Genomic DNA, 22,383 nt, shown 5'->3' with positions numbered 1-22,383 from the left:
AAGAATACTTCCCAGATTTTTTTTTTTTTTTTTTACTTTGATAGCTATGATAGCTATTACCAGTAATGAATTAAAACAGCCATCACCTACATGAATTAAGTAAAAATGTGTAGAAATGGTATTTGTTGCCCAGGAAGTCCAGTATAGGCAAAGGATTATGCCAAAGTAAGGAAATGAAGAAAGTGGACAAAAGCAAAAGTACCTGTAGTAGAAAAGAGTAAATGGTAGTGAAATTATCTTGTATATGAGATTATGTAGGAAGGACAGTTGATAGGAGACCTGGTAGTCTATACTGAGGTTATTTGGAAGAAATTAATCTAAATATATCAAGAGAAACATGATGACAAAGTAGAAGGCACCTCCCACCCTCCTTTCCTTCCAAATCAACCGCTGGCAAGAAAAGAGAAAAACATGCCGTGCGGTCTAGTGGTTAGATAATGGCATGGAAATTTTATAGGAAAGTGTGGACTGGAAAAAGTTTTCCATCAGTGTGGTAACATCTGTTTCCTGGCTGAAATATGAAAAAGATTTAAAAATTTAGTGGGAGTATGGTTATTTATTGGGAATTGGTATCCTTACCGATGAGAGATGTCGGTGAATTATTTGTTTAACCTCAATTAAAGGTATTTATAGTCTTTGCCTTTACTATTTTGGGAGATAGTTCATTTTAATGCACCACATTGCCCACATCGCTGTTGCATCTACTTTCTTTTATCTTCATACCATTATTTCTGGTCAGTGAATCTGTCAAAGGCAATTAAGTTTTCATATGATATGCTATCAGAATTATTTACTATTTTAAACACTTTTGTCAGGTCATCTCTGAGTCTGCACCTTTTTAGAGAGAATAATTTTTCAAGTCTGATTTGAGTCTCTCCTCTTAAGGCAAATTTCTGAGTGAAGGGATTAGTTTGGTTGCTCTTCATTGAATTCGCTGGTAACCATAATTGAACAGCTTACTGTAAATGTGGTCTAACCAGTGCATGTGTTAATATGGGTCACCAAAGAATTTGATGGAAGAAAAGACTGTAATCATCTGTGACATTGGATGCTTTGGTAACAAAAGCCAGCTGGTATTTTACCTTATAATTGATTTTAAACTTATGAATGTTATGTCATAACAGTTGACTTAGAAACATTACATGTCTGGAAGTCAAGTAACATTTATTTTTCTACAATAACATGGATATTTACATTTCCATAGGTAACAATACTGTCATGCCATTGTTCACGGATGCATTGTCTGCATCACTCTGTGGAGATCTGAAGGCACCTTCCAGAAAAAGCTCCCGCAACAAAGAAGAACCTCTGGTTTCAACAACAGGTATTGTAACTGTGAAACAATTGATGGTAGTAAGGATGGCTGTGCTTGTGTTGGTCATTTGCTGCATTACCAGAGGTTAAAAGAATCTTATGATGGTGAAGTAATCATGTCTAGGTTCTCTTAACAGTGGCAGATACACTTTGGACTGCATGAAAACACATATACTCTGTAGTGAAACTCTTCAATGTTCGTAAATTCTAAGTAATTTCACTTGTTGTAAGTATAGTAAATTGGATATGACTATTTCTATTCCTATAACTTTCTTATATTATTTCTCTTGGTTTTCATTTTTTTATATTTGATACATTGGTCAAATGTAGCTTAACAAAATTTTTTGTGGATAAAGAAAAGGTTTGCTTTAATCACATTGGTTATTATGGCTTTTGATGCCAGTGCTAACACAGAATGGAGTCATATTTGAATGTATAAGATATCTGAAATGGATTCAGAGATACTCCAGATATGTTTAGCTGTTAATATTTGGTAAAACTTCCCAGAATTTAAGTGGGGAAATCTGAGGGGTTTTCTTGAAGCTTTTTAACAGCTGTTCATCACCATCACTTTTTTACTACTTTGTATTTGAACTTGGGTTGCAGGAGTATCCTCAGGAATTTTTTATATGAGTGATGCTCCTCCCTAAGGAGGATGTGAAGCATCCAGGAGCCTGCATTGTGAGTGCAGGGTGGTAGTTCCTGTGGTGGGTGGCTCCCCTCCAGAAACTAAAGCTTTATGCTGTTTTTAGATTCTTGTAGAAGCCATTTCCTGCAAAGTATCAGCAGGTGTAAACATTAATTAACTACCAGTGGCTTAAGCTAAGGAAATTGTTTGCAACCCAAGTATGACTTGTAGCATACAAAACTTGATTTCAAGAGAACAAGTGTTCCAGCAGAAGTAAGCTGATTTTTAAATAGAAAACTTTTAAATGAAACTTGATGGTTCAAGAAAAGTGGACAAGGTGGCACTGTGCCACTGTTACCTTCTTTAGGGAGACTAGAATGTACCGTTATGTTCTCTTGCCTTACATTTTTTTTGATGTAATGGTGTACCTGCTTGAATGAGAGGGCTTTTTTTTTCTCATCTAATGCTTCCAGCTGATTGAGGAAACATCCATCTATCTATCTATATCTTCCCTTTTGGAACTTCCCGGGGGAGGCCGTGGCAATGTAGTCTCCATAACTAGTGAACTCTAGTGCTCCTCCTTAGCCTTTAGTGCCTCACCCTTAACAGGCCACAGGCAGAGATCAAGTCTTGCACAATATTTGCAGAGGCTCCTATCTAATGTTCCTGCTGACTACTACTACCTGACTACCTGATACTCCAGCCTAATGTTCCTACCTACTACTAATACCTAATGCTCCTATCAAAATGTTCCTACCTACTAATTGTATCAGTTGCTCCTGCTATTTTACCAAAAGACAAGGCTAGCACATAGTGCTCACCGCAAGAAAACCTAGAGTTACGAAGGATGAGCAGTGTGAGTTAAGTGTTGTCAAGTGTTATGTATTATGAGGAGAGATTGCATGTTTGTGGACAGAATGCCATTAGTCCACATGAGGGTGAGGGAGAATGGAAAGACAGCTGCAGGGGTCAGAGGAGCTCAGCTTGACAACTATGGAAGTGTTACCTTACAATGTAGCTGTCACTAACCCTCCCGTTATATAGGCGGGTAGTACTAGTAATATACCTCCTTGGTCGTTGGCTTCATTTGCATGCATCCACTCTTCATCTTTGTGTACAGTTCCCAAATTTAAAATGCTTAGGACCTGAGCTCTTCGAGATTTTAGGATTTTTTCAGTTTTTGGGCTGCTCGGCATTTCTGTTCACAGTTAACTTGAATATGGTATAAAATACATACATAAGGTCATTTAGTTACCGAGTCATTGTTGTCGTTTTCACTTACAATACAGGGGTTGTAGGCTGCATATCCTATAGATGCGTTGTATTTCATAACAAGGATCTCATGGGTAGGGGTGGATGAAGGTTTACGTGGTACAGGATTTTCACTGTGTTCAGCAACTTTATTGAAAATATCCAACAGCTTTATTTGTTTCATAGACTGGCCTTTCTGCTTGAAGGATTTTTTGAATTTTCATTTCATTCATAATGAGTAATTCACTAAGAAAGCTCCTTTGCTGCAAACCCTTTGAGTTCCTTGGTAAGGCTGATAAACTTATCAATAGAAAATTTATCCTTTTTTTTTTTTTTTTTTTTTTTTCCAAAGCATCATCTTTACAGTCAGATTGATATATTATCCTTTTGTATGTATTCATGACCATTCACCATCAGTTAGTTGTTTCACCACTATCACCATCACCTACATTTATACATTCTTCAGCATCCTCTTCATATAGCTGTTGCTTATTGCCCTGTGAAAAATAAAGCTCTTGTAACACTAACACCATGTTATTCACCTTTGCATTCAAATCCCTCGTTTTTAATACCCAGTCTCATGGACCAAAACTACTGACACACTAACTCAGCTGCTCCCAAAACACTTGCCTCTCAAGATCTTTCTTCTCATGACTAGGTGCATCAGCAACAATAATCACCCATCTCTCACCATCCACTTTCAGTTTTACCCACATCAATCTAGAATTTACTTCCTTACACTCTGTCACACACTCCCATGACTCCTACTACCAACTTCAGTAGTAGTGCTACTCCTTCTGTAGTTCTTGTCCTCTCACCAACCCCTGCTTTTATTCCTTAGATGTTTCCAAACCATTATTCCTTTTACCCTTGAACATATGGTAACATTCTAAGGATAAAGATGAATATATATTGTTTTGATAATGAAGAAGTGTTTGGATTCCTGCATTGACTGCAATTTCATGTGTTATTTTTCACTCTCAAGACACAGAAAGTGGTTTTAGCATTGGATATAGGAAAAAAGGTTAGAGTATAAACACCATGTAAAATGATATTCAGAAAATAAGAATAATGAAAACAAAACGTGCAATTGTGCAAAACTTCAAATGTATTGACTTGAATGAATTTACCTTGAGGCATGGGCAAACATGGTGGCCTGGCTCACACCAGCCATTACCTCATTGGTGAATTTACCTGTTTGGTGTTTCTGGGAACATATATTGCCTGTTCTCACATGGGTCATACAGGAAGTTGTGTATCCAGGTTTAATTTTGAAAAGCCTGATAGTGTCAGTGGGAATGTTTTGAGGCAGGCAAGCTCTTTGGGGGGGTTATTCCAATGATGAGAGCTCATTCATGTGACAGACATCATGGAGGCAGGTCCTTGTTCATCATCCATGGAATTTCACCCCTCCAATTCTGGCTACAGTGTTATCACATCCTCTACCCCTGCCCACACTTCACGACCCTTTACTCTGGTTTACACAATGCATAGTAAGAAAGTAAGCAAAATAAGAAACTATATAAGGAGACTAAATACATATGTAAGCCCGAAACAATGTCAGGCTTGAAGTTTTGCATAATTGTGACTCATGAATGCTGCTGCAGTGGCCTGAAATTTTGTGAACAATGAACACAATTACTACATGGTGTATCTTCCCACCCAAGTGAATGACATTGTTCTTTCTGAAATCCTTGAAATATCCTCTTTCACCCTGTAAGAAAAAAAATAACATACAGTAAACCCTTGATTAAATGGATCTCAATGAAATGGATTTCAGATTTAATGGACCAGGCAAATAATGATACATTTATTAATAATAATCTGAAAAATTAAAAGAAATTGAAAAGTCTCAAATGCTGCACCATGCATATTTCATATTGCACTTGTTTTTGGTAGCATGAGGTATACAGGTGCACCACCGAATTTTCAGCAACTGATGGCTTGGCACCTCCTTTAGTCGGACAGAATTACATGAGGAAACTTGAAATTACCGCAGCCACCAGACTAGTTTACTGGGTAGCCACAGATGGCATTGTGTGTAGGGTGTGCTTATTGACATTCTTTACACTGCACTTGTTGGTGGTAATGCTGCAGTTCTGTGAGATTCTTAGCTTATTTTGCTTAAATTCAACCCTAGCTATGGCCTCTAAGACATATGAGAGTGTCAGTCGTGTTGTCAAACATAAACACCAGTTCATATCAATCCAAGATAAAGTAGAACTGTTGAAAAAATGGACCATGGTGTTTCAGTGCTTAAGCTGTCTGACATTTACAGTATTGGTTCATCAACTGTTTATGATATGTTTATGATATAAAAAAGTAAAGGGAGAAAATATTGAAATTCTATGCAGACAGTGATTCCAAGAAGCAAATGACAATTAGAAAAAGTATGAAAGATGGTAAGAGTACTGAGCATGATCGAGTGATGATGGAATGGTTTTGACAGTATCGGAGTGATGGAGTGGACTTGTCAGGTACCTGTATTTCATTTATTTATTTAATTTACATTTAATATTTGTTTAATTTAAATTTCTAGCAGTCCGTGGCATACTTTAGACGCTTGGGAGATGCGTAATTAGTGGGTTAGAGGTGTGTTGATGAATTATTATTAAATGACCACAGTTGGTCCAGCAAAATGGTTGATCCAGCAAGGCTTTGGAACCAAGAGTGCTGGAAAATCGGTGGTGTATCTGCACTTGCTTTGTTTTGGTCTCATTCTGCCTCAAAGCTATTGTGCGTCCAGGTTGTATACTGAGAAATATGACTTTATTTATTAATTTTACAATCCTTACAATTCAAAATGGTGTCAAGTGATGGAAGAGTTAAAAGAAAGCATGTGAACTGTATATTGTATTACTTTATATTGTATTGAAATATGGCCCATAGGTTACATTCAATTTAATGGTTTTTTGGCATTAACAGCCACCCCCTCCCCATAGACAGTTTTCTTGGGCTAGTACCAAAAATTATGAAGAATGGAAATATCCGTCGTATACTGGTATGGCTAGGTATTGTGTATCAATATTCTTTTTTTGTAATCTGCGACCATGGATAAGAAAAGAAGCACCAACACCAGAGGGGTTAAGCTTAGATGTAGCTTGGTCTTGTACTGTTTCGTTATGTGTTCTTTACTGTGCATCAACCTGTGAAACTGCTGGTTAATTTTCGTTTTTGCTATGTTGTCAGATATGATGCTGTTTCTGCTACAGTATTGCTTTTAGTAATCCTCTTGTTTCAGAAACTATGCTACTGAATATTTCTTACATATTGCATCTGAGAGTTGGATAGTTCTCATACCACAAACCAGCCTGACACCGATGTCAGTAAGTTGATGTAACTAAAGAATTCAAATTAGTAAAGAAGAAAATTTCAGCTAAACTAAATGAATTAAGCTGTTTAAATTAAACCATTGTGGAAGATTTTTAGCTCATGAATTACTCAGCAGTAATGCCTTTAGGGTAATGAATATGTACATGATGATAGAACTTGTCAGAAACTTATTAGAAAGGAAAGAGACTTAAGTCTGCTGTGAACCAAGTAATGTTGGTAAGTCTGCTGTCTTGCTTAAACCTTTTGGTGATAGACAGCTTTCCTGGGCTAGTACCAAAAATTATGAAGAATGGAGATATCCATCATATACTGGTATGGCTAGGTACTGTGTATTTAGTATAAGTGAGTAAATTCATTGGCCTTGTCATGTCATTGCTTCCTTCATAACTAGGTAACTCCTGCAGATTTCTAAAACTTTCAGTTTATTAGCTAGCTCTACACCATATATAAAAGATATTCAGTTGAAAAAAAAAATCTTAATTTCCTCTTACTCAGGTGAGACAGTTGCTAGTCTTATTAAACATTTTAAGATAAATATGATTGAAAATGCACCTGCTCACATCCATTCTCTGGCTGCCATGTGTAATGTGCTGATCCCACAGCTCTCTGTTCACAATTAGGTCCCACAGACTTTTCCTTGGTTTACCACAGATGCTTCACATGCCCTTCTTTAATGCTTTGATATTATGTCAACTCCAATATACTACATCATTCTAGTTCACTCTGTCCCATGCATACCTTTTACCCTTTTGGATGTTCAGGCCATGATCATTCACAATCTTTTTCACTCATCCATCCATCTCCAAATTGGTATCCCCACTCTCCTCTTTCCCTCTGCTCCTGAGTTGTATATCCTCTTTGCAGCCTTTCCTCACTCATTTTCTGTATATGTTCAGACCATTTCTGCAGACCATCTTCAGCTCTCCCAACTGCACTCTGTTTTGTTACCACACCTCTTTCTTACTCTTTCACTACTTTCTCAATCAACCATCTCAAACCATTTATTGTCTTCAAACATTTAATTTCCAACATACCCACCCTCTTCCTCAAAGTTTTATCTATAGCCATTGCCTTGCATCCATATGATAATGCTGTTAGTACTTTACCTTCAGACATACCAATTTGCCCTCCAAGATAATGATCTCTCTTTCCACACACTCTTCAATACTCCAAGATCCTACGCCTTGTGACTTACTTCCACTTTCTTGGTTCCATTCGCACCATGTCCACTCCCAGGGTGTCAAAAACACTTCACTTACTGCAGATTAACCTTGCTTTACTTCACATACTTTCAACTCTCTCTTTTTGCACACCTGCCAAAGTCAGTCACCAGCTTATGCAGTTTCTCACTCGAATCTGCCACCAGTGCTGCATTATCACCAAATAATTAACTCACTTCCCATGCTTTATCATCCCCTACAGACTGCATATTCTCCCCTCTTTCCAGGACTCTCACACTTACCTCTCTCACCACCCCATTCATGAACAAATTAAACAACCTTGGTGACATTCAATATCCTCTTTTCCCTAGTGATCCTCATGCCTTACACCCTCAATAAAACTTCTTACTGCCTCTTATAGCTCTGTTCCCACTCCGTATATTCTTAAGACCTTCCACAAGGCATCTCTGTCAACCCTATCATATGCTTTTTCTAGGTCCATAGATGTGACATACAAATCCATGTTTCTCTTAGTATTTTTTATACACATTTGTAAAAGCAAATGCTTGATCCACATACTTCTGAAACCACACTGCTCCTCCCCAATCTGATGCTCTGTACATGCTTTCACCCCTCTCAGTTATACCCTTCCATACATCTTATCAGGTACACTCAACAAACTTATACCTCTTTAGTTTGAACACACCCTTATCTTCCTTGCCTTCACACAATGGCACTAAAATGCATTTTGCCAATTCTCAGGCACTTCACCATGATCCATACAAACACTGAAAATTGGTACTGCCATCCACTCCAGTTGTCATGCCACACTTTGTCATACATAACTTTCACTTTCTCCCTTCTCTTCACCAAACCACTTTCCATGATTCCCTCACTTCGCATACCATCCCGACAATTGCCTGTATCATCAAACACATTGAACATTCCTTCAAAATACTTGATTCATCTCCTCCTCACTTCATCATTACCTTTTATCACTTCCTCTTTTGTCCTCATCACTGATGTTCCCATTTGTTCTCTTGTTCACATTATTATGCCTTTAACTGCCACATTACTTACCTTCACATTTAAATAACCCATCACTAATATCCTTTCTTGTGCATCATAACTGCTGACATACACACTCAGCTGCTCCCAAAACACTGCCTCTCATGATCTTTCTTCTCATGGCCAAGTGCATTAGCACCAGTAATCACCCACCTCTCACCATCCATTTTTAGTTTGACCCGCTCCTACCTTAGCTCTTGTCCCCTCACCAACCTCTGACTTTACTCCTAAGACATTTCCAAACCATTCTTCCCCTTCACCCTTGAGCTTTGTTTTACTTAAGAGCCAGAACATCCAGGTTTCTTTCCTCAAACATTCTATCTGTCTCTCCTCTCTTCTTATCTAGGTTACATCCACACACATTAAGACACCCAAACATGAACCTTTGAGTAAGATGAACACTCCCTGCCTGACTCCTTCCTCTGTTTCTTCATTTAGAAACTGAAATACAAGAAGGGAAGGGTTTCCAGTCCCCTGCTCCCACCCCCTTCAGTTGCCTTTTACAACACTTTGGGAATACGGAGGTGGAATTCTTTCTCCCCTACCCCAGGGGAGAAAGAATACTTCCCATGTATTCCGTGCGTATTGTAGAGGCTAAAAGGGGAGGGAGGGGGGCTGGAAGTCCTCCCCTCCCATTTTTGATTTTCCAAAAGAAGGAACAGGGAAGGGGGCCAAGTGAGGATATTACCTCAAAGGCTCAGTCCTCTGTTCTTAATGCTATCTCGCTAACGGGGGAAATGGCGAATATGTAGGGCCATTCTTTCATCTGTTTCCTTGCGCTACCTTGCTGACGTGAGAGACAGCGATTAAGTATAATGATAATAATATGTGAGTGTGTGTGTGTGTACTGTAGGCTTGATTAGGGCAAGTTGCCCTTGCAGTTTCACCTGACATTAAAAGAGAAAGCTAAGGACAGCTGCTTTGCAGTCTGTAAATGATTTTTGTATTGAAAAGGATACTCTTTGTCTTCAGGTGTTGTGAAGTATGGTGGATCATTGGTGGATATTGGGAAGTTGATACAGCAGCTAGAGAAGTCTGAGAATGCCAGAAGCAATACAGAAGAAAAGCTGAAGGAGTTACAAAAAGAATTAAGTAAGTTATAATCATTTGATAAGCGTATCTCTAATATTGCATACAGGTTGATGTAGACAAATACTTTGCATTACTGCGTCAAATATGTTTATTAGGCAATAAGTTGAATCTCATATCACCAGATTACTCTTACATTCAAGCATACCATAGGTTGATTGAGTAACAAGCCCCTCCGAAATATATGCAACTTAGGAAATATAGTGTACACATACTTAAGCTTTAGGCAGATACCTTATGCTTATTTCTTGTAATGATACAGAATCACATCTTAATATTGTAATTAATTCATTCAATCTACAACCCAAGGACACTTATTATAAGGCTGATACAGCTCCAAGACAATTCCAGTTAGGTGTAGGGAAATGATTGATTCCTTTGGAGCCAGATCAGACTGTACATTGGAGTCACGATTATTCACAGAATTCAAATTTGCATTTACATATTCACTGGTACCTCTATTGTACCACTGATTTTGTAGTTAAATTTTCATAATTCATGGTTGAGAAGGGGTAGCTGCAGCTTGTGAATCTGTAGGTCAATGTTTGGCATGTTTGCAGTCCTGTCTAGAGAGGACTCTCATATCATCTGCCCAGGGTTTACATTTGGTATTTTTCATTACCATATATAAGGAAATTTGGTAATGAAAAATCTGTTTGGTAGTGGTGATGTGCTGTAAGGACCTGGATATCATGGACAAAATGTTTGATAAGTTTTCTGCTGAAATGTATGATCTTACACCAGAGGGGAAGTTGGGGGACTAGCGGTTTTGTGTTGGTAGTTTCAATACATGCCCGTCATATCACATAACTTGAACTATCAGTGTTTTTTCCTTTAGTGTTCATTTACTGTATTTGTTGATGTATTATGTAATAAAGAGAGTGTGCTTGAGAGAGCAGAAGAGAGAGTGTTGAAATGGTTTGGACATATGGAGAGAATGAGTGAGAAAAGGTTGACAAAGAGGATATGTGTTAAGAGATGGAGGGAACAAGGAGAAGTGGGAGACCAAATTGGTGGAAGGGTGGAGTGAAAAAGAATTTTAGCAGTTGGGGCCTAAACATGTAAGAGGGTGAGAGGCGTGCAAGGAATAGTGAGTGGGAATGATGTGGTATACCAGGGTTGACATGCTCTCACTAGAAGAGTTAGGGCCTGTGAAATGTCTGAGGTAAACCAAGGAAAAGTCTATTGGGCCTGGATGTAGATAGGGAGTTATGATTTCGGTGCATTACACATGACAGCTAGAGACTGAGTGTGAATGAATGCGGCTTTTTTTTTTTTTCTTTTTTTTTTTTCCTGGTGCTACCTTGTTGACACAGGAGGTGGTGATACTGTTTCCAGTGGGGTGGAATGGCGTTGGGAATAGATGAAGGCAAACGAGTATGAATATGTGCATGAATATATATATGTGTATGGCTGTTTATGTATATGTACGTGTATGGGCTTGTATGTATTTATGTGTGTATATGAGTGGATGGGTCTCTATTCGTTTATATCCTGGCACTACCTCTCTGATGTGGGAAATGGCGATTCTGCATAATGATAATGATAATTAAATGTGATGTTTGATATTTCTCAAAGCAGTTTTAGAGCAGTTTATTCATATTTTTTAGCTTTTGGAATCTAAGTAATTCCATTTCAATCTATGAAACTAGAATTTACAATTTAATTTTTGTGGGCTTCTGGTACATAACCTGCAAATTATGGCAACTCCTCTGTACTCCCTTTTATCCATTTATGATAATAGAACGTCATTAAAGGTGACATTTCACTTTTGTTGTAACTACAAGCTGGCAGAGTCATATAACACAGCTTAATGATTATTACCAATATGTAATTTATTATGGGTACAAAATCGTGATACTCTCAGGGTGAAATCATCATACATCTGGTTGCTGTGATTAGTTTCACTCATGATGTGAGCACCAGCAGCCCACCTCAGTGTGCCTCAGACTATCCCGAGGGAACAATGTTCTTTCTTTACTCTTCCTGGCTGCCGCTTCAGTTGGGGAATTTTGTTTCTGAGCTCTGTATTTCTTCCACCTGTGCTTCAGTTTGGTTGGGTCTTACCTTTCAAAGGAAGAGAAAGCCTGAATACTTTTTTGGAAGCAAGAAAATGTGAATACTTGAGTGATTTCTAGGCCCACTCAGTGCTCAGATTGCATGATCAGGTGGATGCTTCTGCAGCACCTCATCAGTGCCTCATCTTATTTAGGAACTCAAGACCCTATAGACTCAACCTAGAATACTTCAGCAACCTTGGAATTCCATGTTCAGACATCTGCAGATGGTAATCAGAGCCAAAGGAGAGATGATAGAGTGCTGAAATGTAAGTGTGAAACTGCCTTTGAAAATGTATTGGAAGGCAGACAAGGTTTTTTTTGCAGATATTATATTTGTATTGTAAATTGACAAAGTTTTGCAAGCTCATTTCTTGAACATCCTCTACCATTATACAGCCTCTTAAATTTGTGTATGCTGTCTTCATGAACCATTCTGTTTCATTCATCTTTACATATCTCTGACACTCATTTTCTTTGGAAACTCCCAGAAGAGGGTGGCCACAGCATAAGTTTCCATAACTGGTGAACTCCAATACTGCTTCTTACCCTTTAGTCCCTTACCTTTGACAGGTCACTGGCAGAGGGCAACTCAAGTATAATGTTTTCAGGGTCTTTGCCAAATGCTCCTTCAGATTACTTATACCTAATTTTCCTGTCTATTTCTACTTAAAGCTCCTACACACTCCTATGTATTGATTGCTCCTACCATTTTGTCAAAAGGCAGGGCTAACGCATAGTGCTCACAGCAGAAAAATCTAGCGTTGAGTGTTGCCAAGTGTCATGTGTGACAAAAAGAGATTTTATGTTTGTGGACAGAATGCCAGCTGTCCATGTATGTGTGAGGAGTGCAATTTGACAACAATTGAACTGCTGGCTCATTATGCTGCCATCAATAACCCCCCTGATACCCAGGCGGGTAGTACAGGTAATATTCATCCCTGGTATTGGCTGCCTACCAAATACTACCTACCGTTCATCCGCCACTCTTATGTTATTAAAGTTATTTCTTTACTTTCTTATTAACAAGTGTCTTACTTAATTTCATCTTGTGTCATCTGGTTGCTCTATCCATTTATATCTCTCAAAGAACTGTTCACCACATTCACAATAGCTGATCTAACCCAAAACCCACTTGTGGTTCACACATTCTCTTTATATGACACTGAATAGTGTCTCCTTAGGCTATACCCTCTTTGAAAATTTTTAATGCACAAATTAGAAATGGAGAAGCTGAGGTCTTTGCTCACCTTTGCTCTCAAACTTAACTCTAGGTCATTATTGTATGTATGTCTTGTTCATTGTTAGTCAGGAGATCCCTAGCATTTCACCTATATCTTAAATGCTTCATACCCTCTTTTGAGTGAGGTTACTCATCTTTGATCAGCATTTATTTATTTCTACTTTCCCCATCTGCTGCATTCACAAGATTACTTCATTGTAATCTGCTATGATGATGACTGTATTATAATCAAAACTCACACTATTTGTGCAGTGTCCTTGTGTTAAGTTATTCTATCAAATTTGAACTTATGCTTAGTGGTGTTTGCACAGAATCTTTCCTCAAGATATGATTGTCCATAACACTCATTTAGGCACAGCTCATTTATTAATCATGAGGGAATGGGGTTAAGAGACCTTTGTGCCATATCCTGGGCAGAATTACTGTCCGCCTCTTAAGATGATTTGCCCATTACCTTTCCTCTATGCTCTGTCATCTACTGTCATTACTCAAATGTGGAACTGAGGTGCCCAAATCCATTGGCTTTGAAAGAACAGGAACATCCAGTTCATTAGGGATAGACCTGGAACCCTGCAAAGGGAAGGTAACAAGGCATTTTGGAAAGAAATGGATAAGATTAAGAGGGAGGTATGTGTGGAAAAGTAAGTGTGCACTAAACAGGACTAAACACTGTTTGTAATCAAGAATGAGGTTTGTAAGATTTGGAAAGAGTTCTTAAATCTCTGATTGTTATCTTTCATTGTGGATTCTTTCCAAAAAGTTTGTTCCCCGGATCATATATTACTGAATGAAATACTTGTTAAAGTAGTTTGCTTTCCTCCTTATTGGTGTGGGAGGGTGTTGACAGTGAGGAGTCACGTAGTTCACGCACCCTCCACATTTCCGTACTTGGTAAGATGTATGCTAGTGTAGGGTTTTACTGGTTAAGGATAGAAGTATGTAGGTGAGGGTTTATTACAGTTGATGTGATATCTTACTACTGTACTGCAAAGTAAAGGCACTTTTTTTTTTATGCATGTTGTTCCTACCTCATTTATTTGTTCATATCTTAGCTAAGGAATGGATCTTATTTTCAATTGCCACAATGAAAAAGTGGTTGCTTACTGCCACTTACCTAAATAGTCTTTTTGTTGTACCGCACTCTGGTAATTTATTCATACTTATTCACTATTTCCTGTGTTAGCAAGGTAACTTTAGGAACAGGTGAGAAAATGGCCATGATTACTGAAATGCATTCTTTGGCTGTCATGTATCATTTGATATTGTAATGTAATATTCTTGTTTCAGTGAGCTGTAAAGATGAATCCAAGAAGTCATATGAGAGATGTAGTAAATTGAATAAGGAACTTAAGGCTGCTAATTCCAATCTAAAATCAACAGAAGAAGAACTTCAAAAGGCAATTGTGAGTTTAGTATTACCTTTTTATTTTATAAGGGCTAGATGTACTGTATCTCAGTTGATAATGCCAGGGGAATGTATGCTGATCATGTGCAGTGTTGGAGTCCATGTTTTTAGACTAAAGGTGACATTGGAAACAGATGTCCATCTTGTTGAATCAATCCATTTTTGAAGTAATTATTTTTTATTTTCGATAAGAAAGTCTTCACATTTTCAAACTGTTTAGGATGTATATAAAGGTCTTATAGGCTGAGTGGATCTCAGATATCAGTAGAAATGGAGAGAAAAAAATTGTTCTGTTCTTCTGGAGGGAGCCCTTTGTGTATCTGAAAGGACACATGATCTTTGTGAGTTTAAGTTACTACTTGACTTCCAGTGATGAGGTTTTACTATGAACATCCACTTCCTTTGACCACCACAGAAAACACAAAAACAGCAGATATACATTTACAGGAACTCTTATGTCATGGTGTGTATGTAAGGTGACATGAATTAGCAAGCCACTTCCACCAAGCGCTATCTGTTTGGCGCAGTGTACTTAAGCTGCCCATGACTTTACCAGGCCTCCTGTGTCTTCACACTTGCTCTTTGCCTTCAGAGATGACAGATCATTATCCTTGATCTTTTATTTGTGGCCTCCAATGCACACATCATTAGCATCTGTTGTTTCTTTTGAATTGTACCATTAATCTTGAGTCACCAGAGGTTAATTCCTTTTATGTTCTTGATGTGTTTTTTTTTTTCTTTGACGATCTAGGATTTTCTTTTATAATTATTACAGTGAACTATAGTATTTATTTGTCTTTTTTTAAGTATTTCATGATAGTTATTGTCTATGTAGCTAGGTTTTGATGGTCATATATACAGCAAGGAGCAATACCAGACTTTGTTGTAAGAAGTTGGGACAATTGTTCAACCAGATAAAAGATTTTTGTTACTAGGATGGTCCACCAGGCGGCTTTCTCCACGAATATGAGACCTCTTTTAACATAGTCTCGTTAGATGGATTGTTGTTTAACGGACTTGAAGAAATACTCATTTGATTATGGATAATGGTTTGATGAAGAATTTTAACAGAGCTTTGATTGTGTATCAGAATCCCATTCTTCCCTTATGGATTGGGGTCATGTTTCATTTTCGTACTCTATGGAATTATGCCAGAGTCCAGGCTTTCTTTTCATGAGATAGTGTGTTTGCTAATAGTTGATGCTTTGCATTGTGGAAGAAAGTTAGAGTTCCAAGAGTCTGGTCCTGGAGCAGATTGTAAAGCAAGAAGTCAATAGATCTCTTGAAGTCCTGCAGCTCAATGTTAGGATCATCTGTGTAAGGAGTGACCGCTGTTTAGGAAGAAGTTAGAAGTTATTTTTTATGTTTAAGGTGATTTTTGGCCTTTGAGAAAACTGAATCATACAGTTCCTTTAGTATCTCATTCATTTTGCTGTCATCTGTGTATGAGCCCTTTTTTGCATTCATGTACAGTACTGCTGGTAATGTTTTTGCATAAAATCAAACGAAAATGTTGTGGTGGCAGAATCATGTAGCATATATCTGTGGGTGTAAAGTCCTATTATAGCTGATGCCCAGCCCTCAGTAACCCAAAGACTTTGAAGGGAGGTTTGTGCGCACAATGCTGGCTGTTTGCCTCACTGTTATATTGGCTATTTTCTGATACAATTCCTTGAAGCTTGCCACTTAGGAAGAATTTGAACTCTAAGGGTAACATGTTAAAGCCATCGTACAAAGACACATTCCATATGGTGAGCTATGGAAGGCAGCATAGTATGTTCAAAGACAGGAGAACAGGTACCACCTCATCAATGATACATATTTATAGTAATGGAAAAAATATTTCACAGGTTTATAGATATAGATTATATATGTTGCTGTATACACAAAACTCGGTACAGCATCTCTAAACAAAAATTTTTCTGACTCAGCTTTAGGTGATTGGAACTCCATTATCAGATATCCAGATATCATTATGATTATTGCATCTTTACATATTTTGTACCTGCAATATTTTTTCCATAAAATTTGTATTTTTGTAGCATTTTTATTTGAAAAAGGGCATACACTTTATTTTAAGAAATTCATCACTGACATATTGTAGGTACCATCCCACTGAAGTTGGTGCTTCCTATGTCTCAGAGGGAAACTACCTTTAGTGTGTCTTTGATGTGTGATGTTACTTACCAGTGAGACTGTAAGCTTGAACACTAAAGTTCTACTCCTCTTTTCTAGGTTTAAATGAGTAGAAATATTTTTTATATCCATTTCTTATCAATTAGATATCAGTGTAAGCCTCATTCATTTGCACACTTTTTGTGTAAGAAAATATTTCTTATTTTGAACTTCTACATTTTCCTGAAATTTCAAGTTTTCAATTAATTTTTCCTGGAAACAAAGGTACTTTTCAAACATTTGTGAAAGTTGTTTTTAAGCATTCCTCCAGTGTTTACACTTTATGTATTCCAAAGGGATATTGCCCTTATTGTTTCTGTACTGTATAATTGAATTTTAAGGTTTACTTAGAAATTTTTAATCAAAGAGGTGCATGAACAGAGAACAGGGAGATCATAATTGAGATAGAAGGAAGAAGTGAAAAAGATTGTATGTGATCAGGGCCTAAACAATCAGAAGGGTGAAAGGTGCGCATGAGATTGAGTGAATTAGAATGATATGGAATAAGTGGTCAGTGTGCTGTCAGTGGACTGAACCAGGGCATGTGGAGTGGTCAGGGTAAACCATGGAAAGGTCTGTGGGGCGTGGTTGTTGATAGGGAGCTGTGGTTTTGGTGCATTGTGCATGACAGCTAGAGAATGGATGTGAGCAAATATGATCTTTCTTCAGATGTTCCTGGTCTTACTTTGCTAATGTGGAAATGGCAGCCAAGTATGAAAGAAAAAAATCTGGTCTGTCAGAACTAAGTAAATTGTAGGTTTTTTATGATGAGAATTAATTCATCTATTGTTTACATTGGTTGGTAAGTAGTAACAACCCCATATGATTGCTATTTTTTTCCCCAGTTTATCATAAGTAAATACAGATCTATGCATGCACCAGCATGCTTTAGACGGTGAAACAAAAATGGGATCTGTTTTAAAAAGTGTAGATTTATGGTATACTCATTGGATGTAGTACCAGCCTGCTTTGCAGAGTTGTAACCTATGTGAAGGAAATTTTAAATTTTATTTAATGACATTTGTTTGCCACCAGGAGGACAACAATGTGTACCAGAGAGCATTAAATCAGATCAAGTTGGTGATCAGACCTCTAGTTGCTGGTGTGGACCTGGATGATGAGGACTTTCCTATAAGAGAAATAAAGGATAATATTAGAATTAAGTCGGAACACTTGGAGAATGGGACATTCGAGTGAATAAGGAAAACGAAAAAATAATGAACTTTTTGTTTTGAGTTGAAAGTGTGATCTCATCTTGAGTTTGCAGTCTTGCATGCCAGGGGTTTGAGTACAGGAAGAAATAGTGGCTAATAGAAACAAAAATTTTGTTTGAGGTGAAAGAGTCAAAATTTTTTCATTTGTACCTTTTAGAGATGTTATACCTTTATATAAATTATGGGAGTGTATGTTTCTAGACGTTATCAAATTGTGATGAATTATTGCTATAGTTTGTATGACTCTGTATTTGGAAACTTAATTTATTACCGTCTACCTAAGGATTTGCATTTTAAGTATCTCTTTTTGTTATAGTAATATTTTTGGAGCATTTTAGCCATAATCATGACTTGCAGTGAGTTAACTGAATATTCTAAATAACAGAAAAAATCTTAATTACAGTATGTCGTGTAATAAAACCGTACTTAATTATATAATTTTTTTTATTATTAGAAGTGATATCGTTGTAAAATATGTAATGTTGGAGATACATATTTTTTTCCTGTAGCCAGAATGTTTGAAACATTTTAACAGTTATAAAAAATTTCTTTTAGGGTATTCTACTCAAGCTAATGTTATGTAATGAGTGATAGCCCTTTTTTTATCCCCTGATGATGAGCTGAAGAAGCATGCTTGATACTCTAAAATCATGTTTTGTTTTGAAGATCAGATTACTTGGAAAAGATACGAAACCAAGTAAAGCAGCTGTATGGATACCTCAAATGACTAAACAGCAATAGTTAACTGTTAACAGACAAGTGTTAATAAAACCTTATTATATTGCCAAGACCTGTCAGTTGCTGGCAGCTCCCCACTGTAGGCTCTTTCTGCACCTCAGACAACAATTGTACACAACCAGAACTTTATTTATCAAGGACACTAGTGCTGGTAGTTAATGGGGGTACTTTTGTAGTAATCATCTGCTTAACCCTTAATCTACTTTTGTTTTCATCTGATAACTTGTGGAGGTCCATTCTCATGTGATTATTTAACTTTTACCTCTTGTGTTTAGATAAGCAACTCGTATATCGTACCATAAGGAATAAGTTGTGCTTTCCTCAAGTCCCATTGAACCATCATCATAGGTGTACAACCATTGAACTGCAGGTCATATACTGTATACACGATGACCCGATGGAAAATGATAAGGCTGTTGGATGATCCAAATGAATTGGAACACATGTACCAGTAGTAAAGGAAAGTGAAGAAGAATAACTGAGAAATGTGAAGAAGGAATTGACCGTGATCATATAACTACAGTTATGTAAAGAGCAGGGAGGTTAGCACAGGAGGCCATGGCAACCAGCCTTAGTTTGGTATTTCTCCATGTGGAAGAAATTTTGTTTAGGGAGGGAGTTTTACTCTAATGGCATCCTCATCTCCTGCACATTCTTTATCATACATTTTTAAATATCCGTATGCTGGCTGTATATAACCATGTCTTCAGTCATATCATGCTGTTCATCCACAACTCTTATACTATAAAGAGTACTTCCTCACATCTTTTAACAAGTTTCTTGCTCAATGTTATGTTTTATCCATGGGTTGTTCTGTCTCTACATCTCTTGCAGAGCTATTGACTGTCTACATTATCAGTTTATTATGAAAATTGAAAGGTGATCAGATCACCCTACAATCTTCTCTCTTTCAAGCTGGGCAAATGCAAATTTGAAGGCACTATCCTCTCTCTGGAAATCATCTCTTCTAATTCCTTAGCTTTCATTCAAAACTTATGTGTAGCGGTAATGGAATAGTAGTAAAACCCATTTTCAATTTTTTTACCCAATTATTCTGTTATTTAAGCAACCAGAAATAGGGACAGAAGGAAAATTATGTGCCATATTTTTTTGTGGGATTTTCCTCTGAAAGATCTATTTAATATCACAAATTTGTTCATGGTTTTGCATAATAAGAGTTTGATATAAGTAATTTTTTGCCTTGTGTACATAAACATGAACTTCCTGAAGAGGGTGGCCATGGTAAAAGAGTCTACATAACTGGTGAACTCCAGTGCTACTTCTTAGCCTTTAGTGCCTCACCCTTAACAAGCCACAGGCAGAGGGCAACCCTAGTGCAGAGTTTCCAGAGGTTCCCACCTAATGGTCCTACCTGTATTTTTTCAAAAAAAAAAAAAAAAAAAAAAAAAAAAAAATTCATGCAAAATATTTTTTAAAGGCATACAAACTGTTATAGAAATATTTCAAAAGGATAAGAATATTGTATGTGTAAAACAAGATGGGTTTTGAAAAATTTATATTGTTGCAGGCTGACGTGTTGAAAACTGATGCTGAATCCTTATTATTGACCGCTTACACAATTAAATCCTTTATGTGTTGTCAGTCCTATTAATGATGATATATTCAAGTAGTAATGCATATTATAAAGCATTTTTGTCTCTAGGTGCTCCATGGTACCGAACACACACACGAGACGACACACCAGGTCTTTTTGAGTTTTGACATACAGAATGTTATTGTTCACCCAAGATGTAATGCTTTTGTCAGTAGCCAATCAGGGCTCGATATTTCTAATGAGGAGATGGAGACTTCCTTTAACAAGAGGGGCTGCTCAATTTAAGTTGTGCCCAATGTGGGTTTTTAAGAAACAAATTTCAACTTCCCATCGTAGATGCTAAGGGAGTTAAAAAGGAAGTGGTTTAATTTTGGTACCATCTTTGTTGCGCTACTCTAAACCTTCTCCGATAGCAATTTGTGCTTGTTTAGGTATGGTGACCAAACTGAGAAGTACATTGTAGTGTAAGAGTGGTGTATGATGTGAACAGCTTCTTGATTATTTACTTACCCATGAATTTGAATGTTGTTCTAATATTTGGTATCAGACATCACAGTTAGTCTCCTTAACTATTCTCTTAAGGTGGGTCATTTGTAACAGGTTAGGGACATTGTCTGTTTACCCCTTGCCTTACCGAAAAAAAAAATCTCAGATTCATGTAGCTTGTTTCCTGTTAGATGATTCATAACAGGGACTTCTTTCACTGTGACCTATCCTGATTACTTTACAGTTTCTTGTATTGAACTTCATCAGCCCTGTATTAGATCAACTTTAGTGTTTATGAAGGTCCATTTGTGATTACAGTTGATGCAATGCTCTTCCCTGTATGTAACCCTGGGGATGGTGGAGGACTTTTGGTGATAGATATGTAAAGATTTATTTTTCCTTTTTTGTGTTTGTGATGCATGTCAAGGGCAAGACATGCCCTCATCAAGGTCATCATATGTTAAAGAAAAATGGAAAAGAAAAAAGAAAGTAGATGTTAATCAGGGTTCTTCAAGTGCTTATAGATCTGTCTCTCAAAGGAGGAATGGTTTTATGAAGAGAGTAAGACAAAAGAAGAGGGAAAAGTCCAGAGTTTAACTGTTTAAGGGGAGGAGATATCATAATAACCAATCCTCAAAGTGTAGTATTTCCAAATAAGAAAACTCCTCCTGTGTCATTACCTCCCCATATATGTGAGTCACTCTTATTCTCACTTAGTGTAAAGTATATTTCATATTATATTCATGTTATTCACCACCAACACTATGCCTGTTTTTTTATGAAATGATTAGTGAGAGAAAGGAAGTGCAAGTAAGAAACAGAATCATCATTATCGTCCCCATTTGTCCCTCATCATGCTGCATTTTTTGTGTACAGAATATTATATTTCAAAATTTTTCACGTTATTTCCCACCAACTTGGTTCATATGTATGAAGTAAGAGAAGGTTATGAAATCAAGTTCTGTAGAAAGACTGAAAGATCTCCATGTCTTTCTGTCTCATCGGGAACTGTCAGACACATCCTCTTCCGCCCCATACTGAGCAATGGATCAGGCCAACGTAAAGGTAAATATATAGATGTTGAGTATTTATTCTAACTTTCGCATGAAAATCTGGGATTTTGCAAAGTAAAGCCTCAGCCCTGCCTACTCTCCATTTGATTTGGAGCATACCCTAATTCAACATTTTAAAGTGTGAGCCATCATTCAGCATTCCAGTGAATGAAGGATTGTGACGGGTTTGCATTCTTGGTTTGAAACCTTTGACTTCAACCAACAGGGAAAGACAGGACACTAATGTATGCTGGTCAGCTTTTATTTTATTTATTAAGCCTTTCTGCATGATGCATGGCAAAACCTCATATTCCATCATTGTGGGTACAGTACACAAAAAAAAATCAGTCCAAATTTTGATATGAAAATCATTAGAAAATATAAAACATGTTATCAACTGTTAGACAGAAAATCATTAGAAAACATAAACATGTTATCAACTGTTAGACAAAAGACAATGATATGAATAAAATCATATTGTGATATTAGCCATACTATGTGGTGACAGTCACAAACTCAGCCTGGTTGAGTCATGGGTTGATGCATTTGTTGAAAGTCCATCATTTACAATCAGATTGGCATGTCTAAAGGCCCATGGTGGACAATATCACTTGT

The 22,383-nt window shown here is 37.2% G+C and overlaps 1 protein-coding gene across 2 annotated transcripts in view; it reads left to right on the top strand.

The window, feature by feature from the left end:
• LOC139749794 (cell division cycle and apoptosis regulator protein 1-like) overlaps positions 1-20,863 on the top strand; it is an 86,171-nt gene extending 65,308 nt beyond the window's left edge. The window contains exons 17-20 of one of the 2 annotated variants that reach the window (XM_071664050.1): positions 1,205-1,324; positions 9,727-9,846; positions 14,431-14,546; positions 17,759-20,863. In XM_071664050.1, the coding sequence (XP_071520151.1) occupies positions 1,205-1,324; positions 9,727-9,846; positions 14,431-14,546; positions 17,759-17,920 (518 nt within the window). In that variant the 3' untranslated portion in view covers positions 17,921-20,863. The remainder of the gene's footprint in view (positions 1-1,204; positions 1,325-9,726; positions 9,847-14,430; positions 14,547-17,758) is intronic. The other variant, XM_071664051.1, reaches the window with a different exon arrangement.
• Positions 20,864-22,383: the final 1,520 nt, after the last annotated feature.

The sequence above is a fragment of the Panulirus ornatus genome, chromosome 8, assembly GCF_036320965.1.
Source record: "Panulirus ornatus isolate Po-2019 chromosome 8, ASM3632096v1, whole genome shotgun sequence".
NCBI lineage: Eukaryota > Metazoa > Arthropoda > Malacostraca > Decapoda > Palinuridae > Panulirus > Panulirus ornatus.
This window is presented reverse-complemented; position numbering and strand designations above follow the sequence as displayed.